The following is a 22,919-nucleotide window of genomic DNA, read 5'->3' as shown; positions in this document are numbered from 1 at the left end:
TAGAGACATGACTTAGATCTGCTGCAGTTTGCTTTGTGCAGGTGTGTCGGGAATTTCATTTGGTTTCTTATTAAAAGAGACTTGGAAAATGGTGGCTTGAACAAATTATGGTCTTGGTTTTATTCTGTTAATACAAGTTGAGAGAGGAAGCTCAGACAGATACTTTGGTTAAAAAAAACTTCTAATGAGTCTAGTTTACATGTATTTTTCATTTTCTTTAAATTTTTCTACCACTTAGGTTGTGGTTGTTACTGTGATAGATAATACTGAAAAGTGATTTCTGAAGTTAGATATGAAAATACTTGTCAGAGTCATAGCTTTGGGAGACTCAAGATAGCTCTGTGGTTGTGAGTGCTTGCTGTTTTTGCAGAAGACCAGAATATCATTCCATGCATACACATTGGGAGGCTCTCAACTCCAGCTCCAGAAGATTCAAGACTCTCTTCTGGACCCTGAGGGTACACATGTGCATGTATACATAAACAGACACATACATTAAAGAAAACAGAAAGAATTAAAGCTGTTGTGATCTGGCATATACCACTCAAAATACTGTACATAGCTTAGCTTTAGTTCATCTGTGGATTTTAGTGTTTGGTAAGAAATACCAAATGATAACCTAATGGTAAATATGCATAATGGTAATTTGTGTATCTGGAAAATGACCTTTAAATTTAGCATTTCTTGTTTGTTTGTTTGTTTTTGAGACAGGATTTTATTCTAGCCAAAGTTGGCTTTGAATTAATGATAGTCTTATACCCTGTGTATCACAAGTGCTGGGGTTATAGGTATAAACCACCATGCATGGCTAGTTTAGCATTTAAATGGGGCTATGACATTTCATCTAGGCATGCTTCTGCTTTTCTTCTAGGTTCTCATTAAACCCAAACCAGTAACATTTCAAGCTACAGTTGTTAGTGAACAAACAAGGCAGCTGGTAACAGAAACATTACAGCAAGCATCCAGAGTAGCAGAGGCCGGTAATTCATCTGCTCAGGAAGGAAAAGAAGAACCACAGGGTTATACAGACAGTAGTTCCTCTTCCACAGAGTCCTCCCAGAGTTCTCAAGGTAAGACTAACTGTACTTCTGCTTATGCAAGCACTGATGATGTCATGCCTCAGTTTCTAAATGGCTCTTCCTTGTAGAGATTCCAAGTCAAATTTGTTTACTGGTAGTTCTTTTGATTGGATTGGATTTTTTTTTTTTTTTTTTTTTTTTTTTTGGCTGTTTAGTGAGTGAGATGAAATCTTATTTTTGGCGTACCTTGTGTCATATGTTCATCAAGTCATCGATAGAATTTTTTAAATGATTCTTTTTTATTATGTAGGCAATATCAAACAACTATAATTTCTAGATGGTAACTTTTATGTTTTTCCTGTTTGGTGTGGGTAAGAGGAAGAAGAAGTATACAAGAAAAAGGAATGTATTTTTTAGAAAATGGTTATTGCTAAACCTTGAGGAAGAGTCAAGGTGGCCAGAAGTGAGCTATAAATCCCGGTTTGTGTGGATTTTAGTTTACATCTGTTGTTCTGGCATAATTATCAATAAGATTTCCTTAAACTCTCAAAAATATTCCAGATGGTAATCAGTGGTTATCCCAATTATTCGAAGCTAAACTCCACACAGCAGGAGTATTAGTACTGAAGCTCTGAGACATTGTCTTCTGTTCATATTACTAATTATTCCAACTGCCCTGTTGTTGGGTGCCACAAGCGGAGGATCCTATGTCTGAACACTTGAGATGAGAACTGTCTTAGATTTTAGATTTTGTATTTGTGTGTGAATGTTCGTGGGGTGTGTGTGTGAAAGAGAAGGAAAGGGGGTATCACATAGGATCTGAGTCTAAATATGATATTTATGTATGTTTCATATAACCTTTCTACAGTTAGTCTGAGGGTGAGGTCACAGGTCTTGTTTCCCCCTGCACTTGTGTTTTGACTGTGACCGTCATGTGAGGTTAGGGATGGGGTTCTCTGCTAGTAGTGTCACCTTGCTCAGAAAGGTTCAGATATGAAACATTTTGGATTAGAGCTGTTCAGCCTGTGTGTATGTCTATGCTTTGCGATCTGATGCACATAAGCAAAGGTGTTCCTCTTTCCTCTGCTCCTTGTTCCTCTCTTCCTTCTCTCTGCCTCCGTGCTAACCTTGCTGGTATGCCTGCTGATTTTTTTAAAAAGCACTGCTAGAAAGCACACTTTTTCCATATTATACAAACACTTTATTGTTTTAATTTTTCAATGATGCCTTCATATTAATTTTATATGGGTTACATAGCTATATGTTGTTTATTAACAATTATTTGTTGGTTTGTAACACATACTAAGAACTATGTTAGCTCTTTAAGTTGAGTAAAATACAGTTCTTGCCCGCCCACCGCCACCCCAGACAGGGTTTTATATAGCCCAGTCTGGCTTCCAGCTCTGTAGCTGAGAATGGTCTTGAACTTCTGATCCTCCTTCCTTCATCTCCCAGGTCCTGGGATTGCCGGTGTAAACTACCACACCTGGCTAATTCTTGTGTGTAGGAGCTTAAAATCTAGACTAGTATATTAGAAAAGCTCACATACAATTGCAGCATATAGTTTTTTTTTCTAGTGAACAAAATAATGCTAAAGGCTAAAAGTCCACACTCCAAGAAAAAGAAACGTCCATTCACAGAACAAGTAGAAAATAGTCTTGGAAAGCTTGTTAATTAAAAAGAAATAAGCTGTTGATTTCAACAAACAATATAGCACTTATTTTAGAAAGTGAATAGTTTTTCTCACCCTGCTATCAGGGGTAGTAATCATTGGCAAGTCATTTTGCTAATACTCATTTATCTTTCTGCTGATTGTAAACCAGTGTGTAAACTAGTTATATGTGTGACTCTTACTACCAGTCATTCCTACTGGTTTATATTTTGTTCTACCCAGTTGGTAGTTTCATTTTTAGAATTTTTATTTCTTTTTTATGTGTATGCATATTTTGCCTACATGTGCACCAACATACATGCCTGGTTTTGGAATAGGCCAGAAGGGGGCATCAAATCTTAGAGAACAGAGTTATAGACAGTTGTGGGTTGTCATGTGGCTTCTTGGAATCAAACTTGGGTCCCCTGAAAAAGCAGCCAGTGTTCATAACCATTGAGCTCTCTCTCCGGTCCTAGTTTTATTTTTATATTTTAATTTTTGGTTCTGAGAATAAAACCTATGTATATATAGCCTTATACGTGGCTAAACATACCACCACTGATACTGATAGCCTTGCTTTATTACTTTTGTCTCTAGTCTCTTTTCTGTTGTATCTGTTGTATGTGTATACAATTTTTAAGTCTTTTAGCCAGTTAAGAGTAGTTATAGGTATTATGTGATTTTTACCTCTAAACAGATATATTTTTTTGGTCTCTAATTTCTTATGAGTTATCCTTTTAATAACTAAATTACCATTATTAAAGTCAAGAAATTTAATGTAATAATACTGTTATCTAATTTGTAATTCATCTACATATACTACCAATTGATAAGTGATGGTCTTTATTGCTTTGTCTCCTAGTCCCTTTCCAACTCAGGATCACACATTACACTCAACTGTATTATGCTGAGTTACACACTCACATTATTATCATCACTTCCTTCTCTTTTCCCCTTCCTCCTTCCTCCTCCTCTTTCACTGTGTAATCCTAACTAGCCTGGAACTTGATATGTAGACTATAATTTAAATTTATATTATAAATATAATGAAACCATAAATTTAAAAAATATCTGCCTATGTTTTCCTCATGAGTTAAGTGTATGAGCCATCAGTTCTGATACCATTAGCATTCTTTATTTTCTTTTGCCTTAAATAGCTTCTTAATCCCCACTTTTCCCTTTGATTATGATATTTTGGAGAGTTTAGGTTGGTTACTTTGTAGAATCTTCTTTATGATTTAATTCAGTAGGAATTGTACAGGTAGATGGTGACTATCAATTTCCTCAGGGTACACATGATGCCTTTTTGCCGCATTGATGAGATGAATGGTGGTCACTTGGTTAGGATGATTGCTTCTAGTTTTCTCTACCGTGAAGTTAACATATTCCTCTTTGAAATTAATACCAGTTTTGGAGGAGGTACTCTGAGACTGTAAATATAGTGTTCCTCATCAATCACTTATCCATAAATTTTAGCATCTATAGATGGTTTTCTAAAGTCCATTATTCTTTATTCTGTTATAAGGAAGAACTGATCTTTTTTTTTTTTTTTTTTTTTTTTTGACCTAAGAGTTCTTTTCAAGGGTTTTCCCTGCACATGCTGAATGCTTTAGTGATTTCTAAGTATCCCTACCACAAGGAGGCATCTCATCTAAGCCCCTTGTTTAGTTCCTGAACAGGTAGAGTAGAAAGCTTGGCATCTTCCTGATGTGAATCTTGATCACTCTGGCAGGATTCATCACAGCATATTATGTTTCTGATACTGTTTTTTAATCTTAACTATTTTGTTTTATACTTTTTGTTATTTTCTTCTTTGTTGGCATCTCAAGGATAACAGTAACAGAGGAATGATTAAGCTTCATGCTTATAAACTCATTTTTATTGCTTTATTCTAAAACATTGTTTCCCCTCTTACTTTCTCCTAACATTTTTAGACTTTTGTTTGGATATTGATAGATAGTAAGTTAGACAAGACTATTAGATCAAGAACATTTTTGCCTATATTACTCACTGAAAATCAGATGATATGTTTTCTGAAGCTACTGTGCTTTTTATCTTCTCAAATTGCCCGTCTGGTTTTTCTTTCCCACTTGCAAAGTGAGATAAGTATCCTTATTGGTGTTAAGATTTTTTTTCATTATTATTACTTTTTCATTTATATCCAGCTTTATTTCTAAAAGATTGTGGGGATTTTTTTGTTTGTTTGTTTGCTTGTTTTGTTTTGTTTTGTTTTTAAGACAGGACTTCTTTAGCCCTGGCTATCCTGGAACTAGTTTTGTAGACCAGACTGGCCTCAGTCTCAGAGATCCTCCTGCCTCTGCCTTCCAAGTGGTGGGATCAAAGGTATGTGCCACTACCGCCCATCTAAAAGGTTTAAGGTAGATTGAATATAAGATGTTGTTAAGCAAACCAGAAGAGAACAAGGAAATGAATTCCAAGTAGAGATTTAAAGGAGCAGAACATGAGTCAAATCTGAAAATAAATGTCATAAAGATACAATTTTAATTTCAGAACTCAGTTTCTGGCATTATTTTTCCTGAAGAATCATGATCTTGGGAGGCCAGAGTGGAGGTTGGTTTGTTTGTTTTTTTTAAGCAAGCATAGGTCATGCAAAACAACTTTTTATTAGAATTTTATTAGCTAATTTATTTCATAATTTATATCATTAAAGGTGAAAACTAGGATATCTAATACATAATATAAAATGTTCCTCAGTGTTTTTGACTACAGAACCCTTTTTTGCAGAAAATTTTGCAGAATTGATGTTCTCTAGAACACTGGGATAAATGCTTCAGAGGAAAGGTTTACATTGTAACACAGAAGGAATATAGATAGCTTGGGTTTAGCTTGGAAGAGATGACTTAGGGAGGTTAGACATCTGGGAATTATTTTTTGTGAGGAAGGAGTGGGGATGGATTAGGTGGGGATTCTGAGACTGTTAGTCATGTTTCTTTCTGTGATATAGATGAAGTCAGTTGGTCTTTGTAGGTAAGTAGATAGACAGTAGTACTGTTGCACAGATGACAGAAAGATCTATTTCTACTTTATGTAAAAAAACTTTTTATATCACAGCCGTGCAGGCAGAAATGAAAAGGAAGTATTAGAAAGCAGTGGCTCTCTGATGAAGACCCTGCATGTGGGAGTGCTGAAGGGTGGAGGATAACATTGACCTTTAAGATCCTGCTAATTGAAAAGTCTTATGGCTATGCAAGGATGGCACAGATGGTTTGTGATAAAGGCATATCATACATGCCTGGGCTTGCCTTTGAATATAATACTAAAGTATGCATTCCTGGTACCTAACATGTAGTAGACATCTAATACATAATTGTTAAAGAACCTGTAAGGAAAGTCTGCAGCAGGCCCACATTGTTGTGTTAAAACATAAAGCATGTTAGCTGGACACCTGAATGCATACTGCAGAAACAGATCAGATTCCTGGTGTCCTGTGATCGAAGCATCCCCAGGTGTGAGCGTAAGCCCAGAGAGTAGAAGCGAGGGAGACTGTGTTTTCACTTAGTTCACACTCATTTTGTATCACAGATCTTTGGGTTGCTACCTGATACTTGGTGATCATCATCTGCTCTCTATGGACAGAAAGAGGTGGCATTCTCCCAGTCCCCAAGGAATGGCTTTATTTGGAGAGATGTTGTTTGGTTAGCACTCCTGTAGAGACATTTACACATCCCTGCTCTGAATATTTAGTGTATCTCATAGTTAGGTTGCAGAGACTCACTCTCTTTGCCTATATCAGCAATGAGAATTTGTTTGTTTTTGAGACAGAGGCTCAGACTATATGGCATCCAATTTAATGATCCTCTCATGTGCTCAGATTATAGGTTTGTGTTCATCATGAAAATTTATTTTTAAGTTACATAAAATAGTGCTTCTCACGTTAAAATTTTGCATATTAGGACATTAGGGGTATATCTCAGTTGGAAAAGCACTTGCTACATGAAGAGCTGGTTTCAATCCCCAGCACTGAATAAATCAGAAACAGTGGTGTATGCCTGTAATCTCAGCACTTGGGAGGTGGAAGCAGGAGGTTAAGGTCATTTTGGCTGTATAGCAGATTTCAAGCTAGCCTGAGTTACATGAGATTCTGTTCCTAAGCAAACAAAATTTTCTACATATCTTATTAGAATATGTAAAGAAGAACTGCAGTATTCTTCCCATGGCACTTGGCATTACAGGCAAATAGCCAGTCTCTTACATGTGGTTGAAAGCTTAGTGGAAATTGTATGTCTCTGGTGTGATGGTTTTTACTCAGGGTTTTAGTTTATTTATCTTTGCTTTGATGGTAGTGTGCTTTGTTTTGCTTTTTAAAGACAGGACCTCATGTAGTCCAATCTGGGCTTATAGACCTGGGCCACCACACATGACTTGTTAGTTTATGATTATTAAATATTATGAACTTATTGCATATTGATTTTTTTTCTTCAGAAAGATTGTTTCATTAGAAGAATTGTTCCCTTTTGCTTCAATATTTTTGGACACCCTCCTACCTTTAAAAATTGTGATGTTCTTAGAGAGTGAACTTGATGTTTTTTCTTGTATTTTTGAGCCACCAGATAATCCTTGTTTGGATGCTTCAACTAAGCAGCACAACTAAAAGCAGTCTCTTTTCTTGTTTTAGCCATTTGTTATTTACCCCCAAGTATCATGCTATCTATCAGTTTTTGTTTCCCGTTACAATCTAGATCTGAACCTTAGGGATCATGTCTTTGTATCTTCTCCATTTTCTTATACAGTATCTTAGACAAAGTGGTCCAGCCTGCTTGCTTTATAGAGAACTGTTAAGTATGTGCTGCTTCATCTGATGCACATTTTGTATTTACATGTGCTGACAATATTTTCAAATCAACCAAAGATCTTAGAATTGAATTTTCAGCCAACCCCCCAACAACCTCATTTCTACTGATTTTTATAGTCTATAAAGCTTAGTTACATATGATCATGTAGGTTATACTGATGTTTCAATCAGTAATGGACTGTATGTGTGCATATATACACATACATGTACATGTGATAACAGTAATAGGGTGTGCCATATGGCCTACCAGTAGCAAGACACTTCTTCTGAGTGTGTAAGGTTGCTCTCACAATGACAGCATTGCCTACGGTACCTCTCAGAATGTATTACTGTTGTTAAGCAGCCAAGACTATCATTGCATTATGCTCACCTCTTGTTCCTATTAAAGAGCAGAGTTAAGACCCAAAGAATCAACTTGCTAATAAATGACAGGCCTCCACTTGGCTCTGACCTCTATTGCACTTGTCACATTACATCATTTTGTTTCTAGACTGTCTCTCTTTTCTTACTGTCAATAATTCAGCAAAATATTCCCCAGGCATGATATAGACATCTTTTTCATATACATTGGGAAAACCCAGTCTCCTATCTCTAACATTTTGTTTTTAGTGAACACAAACAAGCACTCACCTATATATAGATGCTCACCCATGTAGACAGCAGTTAGCATAGTGAATTGTACTTTGTCTTTTTATATGTTCGTCTTTTCAAACAGACTGTGTGCTTCTTGAACCTTTTTGTACTATTCTGTGAGTTCCTTTAAGTCCTTTAAATATGGATCCTGATGCACAGGTGTCTAGTGTAAAATAAATGAGTGAGTGAATAAATGAATTCAGAAGTGAGATGCCTTCTGGGACCTTACAGTCTTCTTAGAGAAGTCAAGGTTGACATTTACATTAAATACAAAGATAAACAAAAATATTGCTTTATTTTGAGAGAAACTTTGTTTATAGGGTTTGTTTTTTTTTAACTAATATAAAACAGATTCCCAGCCTGTAGTTCATGTAATTGCTTCCCGGCGTCAGGATTGGTCAGAACATGAGATTGCAATGGAGACTAGCCCCACCATAATATATCAGGATGTATCCAGTGAATCACAATCAGCTACTTCAACAATCAAAGCTCTATTAGAACTCCAACAGACAACAGGTATGAATTCACATGCTCACCTGAATGAAGCATGTTTTCTCTAGAGACGGGTTGCTAAAATACACCGCTGTTACATAGTTTTTGTAAATTTCTCCCCCTCTGGACTTACCTATAATTGTTGGTACAGTTTATTGTTCTTTAAGATGTACATAGGAGTATGAAGCATAGATGAAGTGTTATTAGAACAGAGATAGAGTAGACAGAGTAGCTTCTACTTCAAATGGAGAATCCTCTTGCCAGCAGAGAGGAGTGGGTTGTCACCTGTAAGCATGAATGCAGAACAAAGATGGGTGCAGTTCAGTTGCTGGATCTATTTAGGAATGTTAGGACAGATTGAAGGACCCCTGCTTTGCTCATAGATACTGTCAGGCCAGTTCTCTACCACAGAACACTATTAGACTTGCTTGTAAACATTTTCACTTACTCTTACCTTATCTTCAGATTTATTTATTTTTGTTTAAGTTCTTTGCTAGAACATCTGTGTGTAATAGGATCCTATCAGTGTTTCTAGTTACTAAATATCTTTGATAGATTCTAAGACAACTCTATGTACGTTATACTGAGTTTTTTGTTATAATAACAATTATTTTACAGGTTGTAGTGATGATCTCATCTAACCAGTTCATGTTTTGGAGAAGTTAGCTAAGACTGAGAAAGGTTGACTAGTGGTCAGTGGCAGGACAGGGGCAGGGCCGTGTCTGCTTGTGGGATCCTAGCAGGATTCTTTAGGTTTGGTTTCTGTGTTTAAAAAGATTGAGTTGCTTTTGTCATAGTTTGTGCTTGGTGGGAACAATCTTTAGTGGACTTAGTTATTAATATTGTTTATTGTAAATCCCATGCTATACCCTATACTTCTATTTGATATAAATGTAGATGATTCCTTCTACTAATATTTTTAGCCTTTGGCACTTTTTTCAGCTGCTCGTCTTTAAAATTTTCAACCATTTTTATCAATCATTCATGTAGATAGAAATGTTGAGTGAAGAGATTTTGTTGAAGAAGTGGTAAGAAGATTAAAAAAAAAATACATCTTAACATATGCCATTATTAATTACAGGCTATTTTATCAGACATTTTAGACATACAGAAGCAAAGCACCTATTTTTTCCCAACAATGAAAAGCTTTATGTTTTATTCTTTAAGAGTCATTAAAGACTTGTAACATTTTTTTTGGCCATATCTTAAATTGCCAAATTTGTGTACACACACACACACACACACACACACACACACACACACACACTCACACACTAACAGGGTCTCATTTTGGCCTGGATATAGCCCAGGTCAGCACTGAACTCAGCAATCCTCCTCCCTCAGTAAAGGTTATATGGATTTCCCTCTTTATTCTGGGGATCAAACTCAAGACCATGTGTATGCTGGACAAGCACCCAATGTCTGGGTAACATTCCCAGGCCCTTGAATTTTTAGTAAGTCATATGAACTAATCAGTGGGAAGTGCTATTCTGGGATATGCTCTACAGCAGATCAAGCTGTTGTGAACTGAGTATGCTAGGGATTTCTTTGAATACAAAGGAAATAACATCTTAGGAGGAGTATATAAAGAAAAATAGCTGGCTGGCCTGGAATAATAGGGGGGGACTTGAATGTGATTGCATATGAATTATTGTAGGCTGCTGTTACACAGGTTGTAGTCTATACAACCATACAGAGCAGTCTGCAGTTTTCAATTCATTGTCTTCTTAGCCACTGATGATATGGCACCCCAGAGGTCTGGTTCATTATTCCCATAGACAGCTCTGGTTTTAGTACTTGTTTATAATAAAAGTAACTTTTCCCCGACTTTTTTATGCAGTAAAGGAAAAATTGGAATCTAAACCAAGACAACCCACTATTGACTTGAGTCAAATGGCAGTACCTATTCAGATGACCCAAGAAAAGAGACATTCTCCTGAGAGTCCATCCATTGCTGTGGTAGAGTCAGAACTAGTTGCTGAATACATCACCACGGGTAGGTGTCCTCTTAAAACATAGTATTAAGGTAGTGAGTGCTACCTTTGTGGAGTTGGGGGAGAACATATCTTTATATTTCTAGCTCTTTTCCTGTTTGTTTTCAGAGCAGATTGACATCATCTTGGGGTTTTCCTAACTTTAATAATCCCCCTATTATTTCCCAGACTTAATCAACCCCTCTCTCTGTTCTCCCTCCTTCCCTCCATCTTCCTCTTCTCTCCTTCTCTCCCTCCCTCCTTCTCTCCCTCCCTCTCTCCTTCCTTTCCTCCTTCCTTCCCTTCTCTCTCTCTCTCTCTCTCTCTCTCTCTCTCTCTCTCTCTCTCTCTCTGTCTCTCTCTCTCTCTCTCACACACACACACACACATACACACACTTAAAAAAAAAGCAAATTAGATATTTAAGTGTGGTCCAGCAACAAAACGTTAATGAGATTTTGGGGATGGTACCTATGGAGGTGTGCAATTCTTTTGTCTTACATTAAGGTGAGATCATACCTGGAATACTGCTTTCTGTTTTGGATACTTTATTAGTTTGAGATCTTAAGGAGTTCAGGGGTAGTGGTGTGACTGATCCAGGGGTGAGAGAGATGGCATATAAAGCAAGCCCTGTCGTGTGTTTCTATAAGCAGTCACTAAAGGATACTGTAAAGTTTCAGGTGTTTGAAAGTTCCAGATGCCATGGAGAAAAAGATTTCTTTAGCATTATTTGAGGAGATACTAGGGCTGGTGAATTAAAACTTTCCAGAAAGAAAACCTAATGAAGATAGTAGAAAACTATCAACTTCACAGATATTAGCAGAAAAGCAGCTGATGTAGAGGCCAATCTGCTGAGGAAATGAATGTTAGTCTCTCCAGTAGTCTAGACTAGCACATAGTAAATAGATGAAAAGACCTGTGATTTCTTCCCTTACTTATCCTTTTCAGAACGCACTGATGAGGGGACAGAGGTTGCTTTTCCCCTTCTAGGTAAGTGGTGTGCATCCATCGGTAGTGTAATGAAAGGTTGATGCTGACTAATTGTGGGGGAAGCACTTAAATGGATGTGCTCTGCTCTGCTCTGGTAGAGGGAAGGTAAGCGCCCCTAGTGAAGGGAAAGAAAGGTTATTTTGTAAATAACAATGAAACAAACACTTTGCTAGAAAAGAAAAAGAATTGTCTACTGAAAGAAATTACTGGTTTGGGGGCTTATGTGGGCCAGCTAAGGTCACATCTATTTCACGGATATTCTTTCTGTGATCTCCTTTCATAGTTGCTACCTTTTACATAGCCAGCCATATTGAGCATTCAAAACTAGCTGCTCTGAGCCCTGCTTTGTTCTCTAGTGGATGGTAGTTTTCTTAGGTTTCACTGAACTTCAGTCTCCTATACTCTGGACATTTAATATGAAGAAATATATAGGATCATGAAGGAGAATTATTTTTAGATACTGTTATTTGATCTTTTATTAACTCCAATTTGGTTTTTTGTTTGTTTGTTTGTTTTTGTTTTTAATGTAAAAAGCCGTACTTGTTGGGGCAGGTAAGAGTGGGTGCTGCTTTTCCAGAGGTTCTGAGTTTGGTTCCCGGTACTCATATTGAGTAATTCACAATCACCTGTAACTTAAACTCCAGGTTATCAAATACATTTCTTGGGCCTCTATAGGCACCCAGATATATGTGGGGCACATTTGCACACACACACACATAACACACACACACACACACACACACACACACACACACACACACACACACACTGATGCTCTTCCAAAGGTCTTGAGTTCAATTCTCAGCAACCACATGATGACTCACAATCATTTGTAATGGGATCTGATGCCCTCTTTCTTCTGTGGGTCTGATGACAGCAACAGTGTCCTTATATAAATACAATAAATAAAACTTCTTTTAAAAAGTAAATGTTTTTAAAAAACTTACTGTAATAACTATAAAAACTAGTATGGGTATCAAAATGGTCTATATAATCTGATAATTTCATCAGAAATTTATTATTTATATTTTAGATGTCATTTTTTTTGATGATACTTTTATTTAAAAATTTCATTAATTTACTTGCTTGAGTTTATTGTCATAATTAATTTTTCTCCTATTTAGTCCTTTTGTAAATTATTTCAGTAGATGTTAAAATGTAAATCCTGGCTCTTTATTTTCAGTTTAGCTGAGAATGTATGGAAGATTTTATTAACTCACAATTTAAAATGCACATAGTAAAGGCGTACTGTGAAATGCAGTGAAGGTAGTATAGTGTAGAATCAAAGGATTCTACCAGTCCAGGGGATACTCTCTGATCTTATGACACATGTAGCTCTATTTGTAGTCAGAAGTGCTGCATCTTTGAGTGTAAAGAAAAGCAAATTGTAATTGCAGTTAAAGCTGTAGTTTAGTCCTTAGATCACCACACAGGTACTTTGACCTGTAGGTACAGCTCACTCCTGGACATTCAGTGTTTCTAAGCATGAAACAGTGCCACTTGAAATAAGTTAACCTTACAGTTACGGGACTTTGGAGGAATTTTCATAATCTCAAAACCCTTAGCTTATTCACACATTTGGTTTTTTTTACCTATTTTTGATTCAAAGCTTTTCTTCCCAGTAGCTAATGGCATTTGAATGTTTTGTAGGTTTGGATGTGGCAAGTGTTTATACTTGTAAGTTGAAATTGGGGCTGGTAAGAGAGGACAGACTGGCACCTACGTGAATGGGTAGTTTGAGTGAGACCTGTGGCAGGAGAGAAGGAAATGGAGTTGATTTCTAGAACTTCACTCTTGCTGCTCTATTTGAGCTAAAACTGAGGTGACAGAACAACCTTTTTTCTGTTGACCCTTTATTTAAAGACCACTTCAACCCATTTCTTCATTTGCCTCTTGTAAGAACAAACAAGTTTTTATCATCCCATCTAAACACAGGCACAGAGTGAGGCTGAGCTTTAGTGTTTTTATAGAAAACAAGTAGCTTCAAACTCACAGGAGTAAGGAGTTGAATCAGAGTAGGAGAGAACTCCTGCAGCATCATTTGGTCCTCTCTCTGGAACCGTGAGGCTTTCTCTGGAAGCAGTGTCTCTTCATGGAAAGGAGCACTGCTAGTGTCGGACTGCATGGTTTTCCCACTTTCCTTAATGATGTGTCTGGGGTTTATGGAAATGCATTGTTTCCCTGTGACCTCAGAGATCTAAAAATTAAGGGAGAAAAGCCAACAGTTCACTAAAGGGTGTCACTTTAAAGGTGTCCCTTCTGGATGATAACTGTTTTCACAGTGCTGCTCCACCACTCATCATTACAATAGCTCTGTGGCTCCAGTTTTGCGGGTGAGGAAGCAGTTTCATTAGAGACTTTATATTAGAGTCCCACAGTTCCTAGATGGGTAGATAGATGCTTGTGTTCTGCCTCTTAGTGTATAGTACCACCCTCTGGGATACAAGCTCATATTCATATTCATGCTTAAGATGACCCGTAACTGGTTACAGTTGCTGTGGTGATTTCTGGAGAAACATCACCACCTCCTCTATTTTCAGTCAGCCATCGTTCCCAGCCCCAACAGCCTTCCCAGCCCCAGCGGACCCTGCTCCAACATGTGGCTCAGTCACAGACTGCGACACAGACTTCGGTGGTAGTAAAGTCCATCCCAGCATCTTCCCCTGGAGCAATCACCCACATCATGCAGCAGGTTGTACCTCTTCTTTTTCTTGTTATATTTGGTAACTACTTTATTCCCAAAATAAGGTTCAGTTTTATCTTCTATTTGAAAAAAAAAAAAAGACTTATCTGAATTGTAGAGTGTATGTGTAACTCATCCATATATGAGGAATGAATAGAGACTGAGTTGGAGGTCTGAACACCAGGAAATGATTAGAAAGCGGTTATCTTTTTTGTTTGTTTGTTTGTTTGTTTTTAAACATTCTAGAAACAGCATTTTAGAAGAGTTGGGTTGTCTGGGTGAATCTCATCAGAATTGGTCACTGTTTCTGTGGCTCTTACTATTAATACAGGTTTACTAAGAGAGTAAATAAGATTTTCTAAATGAAATCATATTTGGCTTGTTTAGTTGTTTGCTGATGAGTTTGTTTTTGTCTTTGTTATACTTTATAATAAATCCTTATTATTATGAGAGCATTATGAACAAGAATGGAAATAAATATTTTATACCTTTAGTTATATGTGATCAATAAAAGAAGGTGCAACAGGAAGGGAATGAACTAATATCAGATAGAAATGCCTGGTATTAAGGCTAATGAAGAAGAAAGCCTCGTTGAGTTGATTTGTATAAGACTCCATGCTCTGAGCTGTGAGTATATTCATTTGATTCTGAAGAGTGGGTGCATCATCCCTCTTACTCGCCAGTCGTGTAACGTGTTACAGGTGGCAGAGCCATGATTTAAACCCAGTAACAGTTTGCCACACAGCTGCTTCCTAGGAGTCAGATTCAGCCATGACTCTCCTTGGTAGTCCCTAAATTTCTTTCACTCTGCTGCCAGCTGTATACAACCTACCTGAAAGACAGTGAAGAGGTGTTAAATCAAAACTGTGTGTACCAGGCGCTATGAATCAAGGGCATGTTCCAGTTTTGAAGGTAGAGTAGTAGTGTAGTGTATGAGAGGGCAGCAGGAGGGTTAGGAGTAAGGTGGATTTTGTTGTGTCCCAAAGGAAAGCTATCTGTCTAAAGATTTTGCTGAGTGACAGATCTTAGTCTGTCCTTTACTGGTAGGTCCTGACATTGATATTTCTCAAGACACACAGAGGTCAAGACATGCTGGCCCTTTAACAGTGTCACTCAGAATGATTTCTCCTTCCAGTGGTATCTCAGTTGACCCAGGCAGTCAGTCTCCTTTCCCACAAAGAGGAATGACTTGTCCCCTGGCTCACTCCCTTCCAGGAACCAGGTCTTTGGGAAGCTGTAGCCTAGTGAGCCTGAGACTCACATACCTTGGTGATACAACCTCTCCTCAGGGAGGCCTGCTGTGGGCATTGGGGTGGACATGTCTCCATCTGGTCTTTGGGACTGAGGGCATGCATGTGGCCAAAGTTCTTGGTTCTGCTCTGGATTCCTTACTTCTCAGTGGTTGCCTTCTGTCTTTAGACAGGTGAGCATCCCTCAAGTACAGGCTATAGAGTGTTCCTGAGCTAGAGAGCCTTTCTGTTCTCTATGAGCTCTGAGGTCACCTTATTCCTCTAATCTATAGGTTCTGGGTTCCCTACAATAACAAATGGACTGGACTTTGAAGTACTTATTGTCTGAAAGTCCAAATTAGGAGTTTTGATTAAAAGCCTGTGAGGTTTTTTAGAGTCCTCTCAAAATATTGGAATGAATCTCACATATTTTTCAGTTCAAGAAAGATGTGACACTATCACTGTTTTTTCATTCTTACTCTGTATTTCTCTTACCTAGGCATTAAGCAGTCACACTGCTTTTACCAAACACAGTGAGGAACTTGGAACTGAGGAGGGTGAGGTTGAAGAGATGGACACATTGGATCCTCAGACAGGTCTGTTTTACCGCTCTGCCCTGACACAATCGCAGTCAACTAAACAGCAGAAACTTAGCCAGCCCCAGCTGGAACAGACTCAGCTGCAAGTGAAAACTCTGCAGTGCTTCCAGACCAAACAGAAGCAGACCATCCATCTGCAGACAGACCAACTCCAGCACAAGCTCACACAGATGCCCCAGCTCTCCATCAGGCATCAGAAACTGACTCCTCTCCAACAGGAACAAGCACAGCCCAAGTCAGATACACAGCACACACAGCATACCGTGGTGGCCAAAGACAGGCAGCTTCCTACCTTAATGGCACAGCCCCCACAAACTGTAGTACAGGTGCTTGCCGTGAAAACCACACAGCAGCTTCCTAAACTGCAGCAAGCTCCGAACCAACCAAAAATCTACGTGCAACCCCAAACTCCCCAGAGCCAAATGGCGCTCCCCACCTCATCAGAGAAACAGCCTGCAAGCCAGGTAACAGAATTTTGATAGCATGCAAAGTTAATGTCTGTGTTCTTGGATTGGGGTTAGGTGAGGTCTTTTTTTTTTAAGGTTGTCACCACAGCTGTAACATGCCAGCAGTGCTTTCTCTAGGCAAGAGGAGCCCAAAGCCTGATTGTGCTGGTATTGGTATCAGAAGAGAGGTGCACTGCTGATGGAGAGGAAAGCACAGCTCTCAGCCTGCTTTCTAGACAGTTTCTAAAGGAATCACTTTCAGCAGTGACCAGCAGTGCATGAAAATGACAGTTCCATACCTCCATGCTTATAAACTTACTTCCGTGGCAGTGATGCTCAGTAAACTGCAGCCTTTGAAGGAACATCATTGGCCATCTATCCCCCTTTCTAGTAACCGTCTTTAGTCTAGTTGACGATTTTACCCTCTACACTTACCATCTAGATAACAGAGGAAATATATGGGTAATCATAAGAAATTTTACTAACAAAAATTTATTATTCTGGATTGATTATATATGTGTGTGTATACTGCAATTCATATAGAATATGTTTATACAGTTGAGTTGTACTTTGAAGCAAAAGATTGAAAAAAATCCAACTTACTTTAATTTAAAAAGATATGAAGTCATTTGAGTGGGTTGAAGGTGTCTAGGGATGTAAATCACAAAGGAAAACTAGGCTGCTGTGATTTTTTTTTTGTTTTTGTTTTTATTTTTATTTTTGTTTTTGTTTTTCCTTTACTGCCTCATAGCTTGGCTGGCTGAACAAAGGTTCTTTCAACCCCTCCTCTTTCCCTAGGTTCCTTAAAAGAAAACAGAACCTTCCCATCCAGCCCTCTTACTAAAACATGGAGCTTCAAAATGTCTTCCTAATATACCGCACGAATGTTTCTTTTACCATATTTTCTGGAGTGTTTGATTAGTTTTTCCTCAAAGAGATGTAGCTATAATACACACAACCCCAATTTGTTTTCAGGTGGAGCAGCCAATTATAACCCAAGGATCCTCTGTTACAAAGATAACATTTGAGGGGCGCCAGCCTCCCACAGTTACAAAGATAACTGGTGGCAGGTCTGTTCCTAAGCTGACATCACCAGTTACAAGCATATCTCCCATTCAGGCCTCTGAGAAGACAGCAGTGTCAGACATTTTGCAAATGTCTTTGATGGAAGCTCAGATTGATACAAATGTAGAACATATGGTAGTGGATCCCCCAAAGAAGGCTCTAGCCGCCAATGTGCTCACTGGTGAGGCAGGAGCTCTACCCTCCACCCATGTGGTGCTGGCAGGGATGACGAAATGTAGAGAGTCCTGTTCAAGTCCATCTGCTGTTGGCCCTCCCGTAACGACCAGAAAAATGGAAGCAGCAGGAGTGCCTACGGCAGGCCAGTTCATGCGTATTCAGAATGTAGGCCAAAAGAAAGCTGAAGAGAGCCCAACAGAAATTATCATCCAGGTAAGAACTGGAAGGAAATGAGACATCTCGGGTAGATGGGAGGCTGTGGGCTTGATCCATTTTGGGATGTTACAGGACTAGTCACTTCAAGGTAGTAACAGGACAGAGATGTAAAAACTATTATAATACACAAGCTTATATTTACTTTTTGTTTTGTTTTTAAAATAATCATAGAAACTTGATGGACGTGGTCAGACAGAATAGTGTGTGACCATAAGGGCCATGCCTGTGTATGTCAGCTTTGTTTGATGTCCGTACCATGCTTGCAGTGTGTTGACTTAGTACCATGCTTGCAGTGTGTTGACTTAGTACCATGCTTGCAGTGTGTTGACTTAGTACCATGCTTGCAGTGTGTTGACTTAGTACCATGCTTGCAGTGTGTTGACTTAGTACCATGCTTGCAGTGTGTTGACTTAGCAAGTTCACTCAAAACATCAGTGATTTCCTAGGCTCATGTTTTGGACTCCTTCGTCTGACATACTGGAATATAACTGCTTGCCCCTTCTGTTTAGCTGAATTTCAGGGACACTTTGTAAACAGTTCTTGTTCCTCATCTGAATCTGTGCTTCCTAGAGCAATGACACTTCAGTTGACTGGAATGTCTGCAGAAACACATTCTTCATGTGTGTTTCTAAATTATCTTTACATTTAAGTTGTCATTAACTATAAACTCTGCTTCCTGTGTCAGTTAGTATTTGATCATCTTGTTATGGTGTTGTCACCACAGGGGACAGTTCGTCGGCAGCCCATCTTCTTGATTTTTAGCGTCTTCATTCTAAAAGCCACCAGCCATTCTGTGTTACAGATTAAGAGTGAAGACTAAAACTGAGTACAGACCAGCCCTTACAACTTGTATTTTATTTCTACCTCTTAATGCAAGATATTAAGATATTTTTTCTTGATAGTAGCAGTTTTATTTTCCCCAAACTGGTACATAGTTTGGAAAATATCAGAGCAGCCCATTTTAGTTCATTAAGAATTCCCACTTCTGGACTGGTGGATGATTTAGAATTGGCATAGAGCCACTGTTGTGTGCTTCAAAGGTCATAGAATAAGCTTTCATTTGCAGTGATTCCAAGCTATGAGAGAATACAAATTGACTATTGTTAAACCAACTGAGACATAATTAAAGTCAAAGGTGATAATTAAGGCTAGTCGAAGTGGCCATTGAATTATTCAAGTATTTTGTTTCCATCTATAAAAGTGAATTTAGTGATTTATATAATTCTTAACAAAAGGTTTTGCTGTGATTGCTGGTTTTTTTTTTTTTTTTTTTTTTTTCCCCTGAAGGCTAGGCTGTTTTGGATTTGCCATTCAGTACTTTGAGCCAGACAGCTAATTTCATTCATCTCAGTTTCCTCATCAGTAGTGGGAATAAGTAATGCCTAATTGCCTAATTTATAGACTCAATGTAATAGTTAATAAACTTAAGAATTAATAAAGATAAATGACTGCTTTGATGTTTGCCCAACATATGGTAACCGTTACTGATTTCACTAAAATGGATTGTACCAACTAGACATTAGATTGCCATACTTTATTTGGCTTATTTGAAAATTATCTTTCTGTGTTATATTAGCAGGAATGAAAAAGTAGTTCATTCATGTCAAGGATTAGAGCAGAGGTGTGATATAACTGAGATTCCTTCTTCAAAGGTGTCTATAGCCAGACATGGCAGCGCATGCTTGTAACCCCACACCTGGGAGGTAGAGGAGGGAGAGTCTGAAGTTTAAGGTCATCTCAGCTACATAGTCTGTTCATGAGGGCCAGCTTGGGATACATGAGACACAGTCTCTGCTACACCCCTCCACAAACAATGTTATGATGAAAAAAGGAATCTGGTAGGACCATAAGTCTTAGCAAGAGGCCCTAAGAGTCACCTAGGAATATTTTTTAGTTGCTTAAATGGCAGACTTTTGGCATTTTCTTATATTGAAAACCTTCACCATTGCTATAAAGGTGATTGTACTATGACTAAACAAATCGTTTCCTCTTTGAACTACCAAAGAGGCTTAAAATACATTGTCACTAACCAATCATTTATCTTAAAGATGAAGAACAAAAATATAGTACAATTCACGCTGGGTGTGAAGGTGCATACTTTTATTTCTAGCAGTAGCAGGTGGATCTCTGAGTTCAAGGCCAGCCTGTTCTACAGATGGAGTACCAGACATCCAAGGTTGTCTCAAACCAAACCAAACCAAAGGGAAAAAAAGCCTGCCTTCTGAATTTGGCCTTCTTTGTTAGAAGAGGCCTCCTAAGGGAATAGAAAGACACAGTTTGAGTTGTGTGGGACTAGAGGTTGGATCCAGCATTAGCCCTGACAGCTGTGTGACCTTGAGGATGTCTTGTACCTCTTATTTCCTCACTTGTTACATGGAAGTGATAGTTTCCACCCAACATTATCGTGGATGCAGTAGAATGTCGTGGGAGATGTAGCAGAGTGCTTGTCATGGAGGTTGTCCAGTACATGCCAGTTTTTCTGTTTCCTGTGCTTTGGGTGGGAAGGGATAGATTCTCCTGTTAACTTTTCCACTATAAACATTCTCTTGTGCATTTTCTCTTGCAGGCCATTCCCCAATATGCTATTCCTTGTCACTCCAGCTCCAATGTGGTGGTGGAGCCCAGTGGGCTTCTTGAGTTGAACAACTTCACCAGTCAGCAGCTAGATGACGACGAGACAGCCATGGAGCAGGATGTAGACAGCAGCACGGAGGATGGGACTGAGCCCAGCCCCTCTCAGAGCGCTGTAGAGCGGTCCTAGTGTGCAGACCCCGCCCGGAGTGCACTTTAGAGCCTGCTTGGTTACCAAGTGTGCAGGGAAACTTACAATTTGTTATAGTAAAAAAAAAAAAAAAAAAAAAAAAAAAAGCACTTTGCTCATACTTAGGCTGGGGACCTAGAAACACAGTGTTTCGATGAGATGTTGCTGCAGGAGCAGCATTTTAACAAGATTAAACTCACAGAGGAATGTACTTTAAAAAAAATAGAGAGGGAAAAAAAAAAAAAAAAAAAAGCAAAGGAAACCACGCACCCCGTGGAGCCTGGCACCTTGTTGGTGCTGGGCAGTGGGAAGAGACTTTCCTATGAGTGGTGCTTGGCTGCTTTCCACTGAGCAGATGCCATTGAAAAAGGAAAAGAAAGGAGAATATGAAGAGTTTGTATTTTTGAAATGATGTACCTGAACAGTTTTTTAAAAATCGTGTTTGTTTTTGCAAATCCCTGGAAATGTTGATTTGGCTAACATTTTACATTTGCTCAGTTCATGCTTAGTTTATGAATACCTAGGAAAGTTCTGGCATTAAAGAGTCCTTGCTGGAGGGTAAATATCAGCTTGCTGACCGGAAGTGTTTGGGGTGGCTTGCACATGTGCTCCTTGGTTGTACACTAATTTATTGTGGTGTTCCACACTTGCCTATTTATTTAATGTAAATGTTTTCAAGCAGGCCAAATCCCTTCTCCTACATGTCCTGGGAAGCTGGGTAGCCTTCCCTCCCCCGCCCCTTAAGAAGACGGATGAGAGAAGATTGGTCAGGAAGCAGGAAAAGACATTTCTAAGCCCAAAGGAAATGTTCAGTCCTGTTAATGAAAATGAACTCTTCGCTTATTTGATGCTTTCTCAATACGAATACCGAAGTTGCACATCCACGTTGGACTGAGACTTTGAAAACGACTTTTACTTACTTTGGTTTAAATCCTTTGAAATGTATGAAAATGTTCACTTACAGTTCTAAATGTAATGTTTTTAAGTTTTTACTTTTTTAGGGTGCAGTTTGTCTACTTACTGGTTTGGTCTTTTGATTGCTGTCTATCACAAATAGAGTGAAGGGTAAGGGATGGGAGGGTAAGAATTTTGACAAGCTGTGGCAAAGGAAACTATAATTTTCATTTTTAAAAAGTGTAAATAGAAAAGTTTTTAACGGTTTTATATGAATTTCACTATAAATAAGCATTTTAAGACTGACAAATGTTGAACTGTATATACATTTATCAGCATAACTGCCCAATTTTTGGTGCTGAAGTACTGTAAGTAGAATTTATTAATAGCGCCCTAATTCTGCGTCTACACCTGGGGAGAAGAAGCTGTGAGGCTGGAGTTGATAAACTCACACTGGAGACACTGAGAGCCTGTCTCATTGGGAGGGGAGCATCCCTGAAAACTCGAAAACTCGGTGAAAGTTACTTACCCATAGATGGAGCTGTTGGATAGCATTTGATTGTACAAATGTGTTTCAACCACTTTGTGACTGTTCCTAGCTAACGGGAAATTTAAATTCTCTTGGGTCATAGATATCTTTAAGAATCTAATTAAACTATGAACCCTCTCACCAAAAAAATACACATGCCAGTACACATGTTAGGATTTTGCATACAATTTTAGGGATTTATGAGCTCCCAAGACTACCCGTGTATCCAGGTTAAGCTTCTGTTATAGTCAGTCCCTTACTTACAGGTGTAAGTTTTTATTAAATAAAATCTCTTTTGAATACACATGGATCAGGAAATAAGAACAAACTTGAAGAAGTTATGTTCTTTCTTTACTATCAGCACACCATGCCTGTGTCTCTCTGGGAATTTAGCTCTACTATGCTCCAGCAGCTTAAATGACAAAAGAGTCTACATTAGTCTGCATTTAAACAATCTTAAGTGCATATAGATACACACACATACATGAATCATCAAGTAAGATTTATTTTTTTCCTTTGAATGATTTTAATGCTGATTAGAGCATGATTTTATGAGCAAATAATATTTATTCCTCTTTTATGTGCCAGGTAAGGCTCTAGCCACCAAGGATGTGAGGACACGGAAAAATCCTACCCATCTGGAGCTTCCTGCTGGTGAAGGAAGGGGGAATAACAGTTCTGGGGTTCTTCCTCTTTTTATAATCAGCACATATTCAGTGTATGTAGTGGTTTTGTCTGTGTGGAGGACA

The 22,919-nt window shown here is 38.4% G+C and overlaps 1 protein-coding gene across 17 annotated transcripts in view; it reads left to right on the top strand.

Annotated features, from left to right (window-relative positions):
* Positions 1–21,009, top strand: part of Emsy (EMSY transcriptional repressor, BRCA2 interacting) — a 75,277-nt gene extending 54,268 nt beyond the window's left edge. For 7 of the 17 annotated variants that reach the window (XM_076938453.1, XM_076938444.1, XM_076938436.1 and 4 more), the window contains 8 exons: positions 872–1,070; positions 8,468–8,632; positions 10,449–10,604; positions 11,530–11,571; positions 14,112–14,263; positions 15,983–16,546; positions 17,504–17,983; positions 20,553–21,009. In XM_076938453.1, coding sequence (XP_076794568.1) covers positions 872–1,070; positions 8,468–8,632; positions 10,449–10,604; positions 11,530–11,571; positions 14,112–14,263; positions 15,983–16,546; positions 17,504–17,983; positions 20,553–20,747 — 1,953 coding nt within the window. In that variant the 3' untranslated portion in view covers positions 20,748–21,009. Of the gene's footprint in view, positions 1–871; positions 1,071–8,467; positions 8,633–10,448; positions 10,605–11,529; positions 11,572–14,111; positions 14,264–15,982; positions 16,547–17,326; positions 17,984–20,552 lie in introns of those variants that run through there. The other 10 variants (XM_076938438.1, XM_034501922.2, XM_034501906.2 and 7 more) reach the window with 7 other exon arrangements.
* The last annotated feature ends 1,910 nt before the right edge of the window (positions 21,010–22,919 follow it).

Source organism: Arvicanthis niloticus, chromosome 1 (genome assembly GCF_011762505.2).
Source record: "Arvicanthis niloticus isolate mArvNil1 chromosome 1, mArvNil1.pat.X, whole genome shotgun sequence".
In the NCBI taxonomy this organism is placed as follows: Eukaryota; Metazoa; Chordata; class Mammalia; order Rodentia; family Muridae; genus Arvicanthis; species Arvicanthis niloticus.
This window is presented reverse-complemented; position numbering and strand designations above follow the sequence as displayed.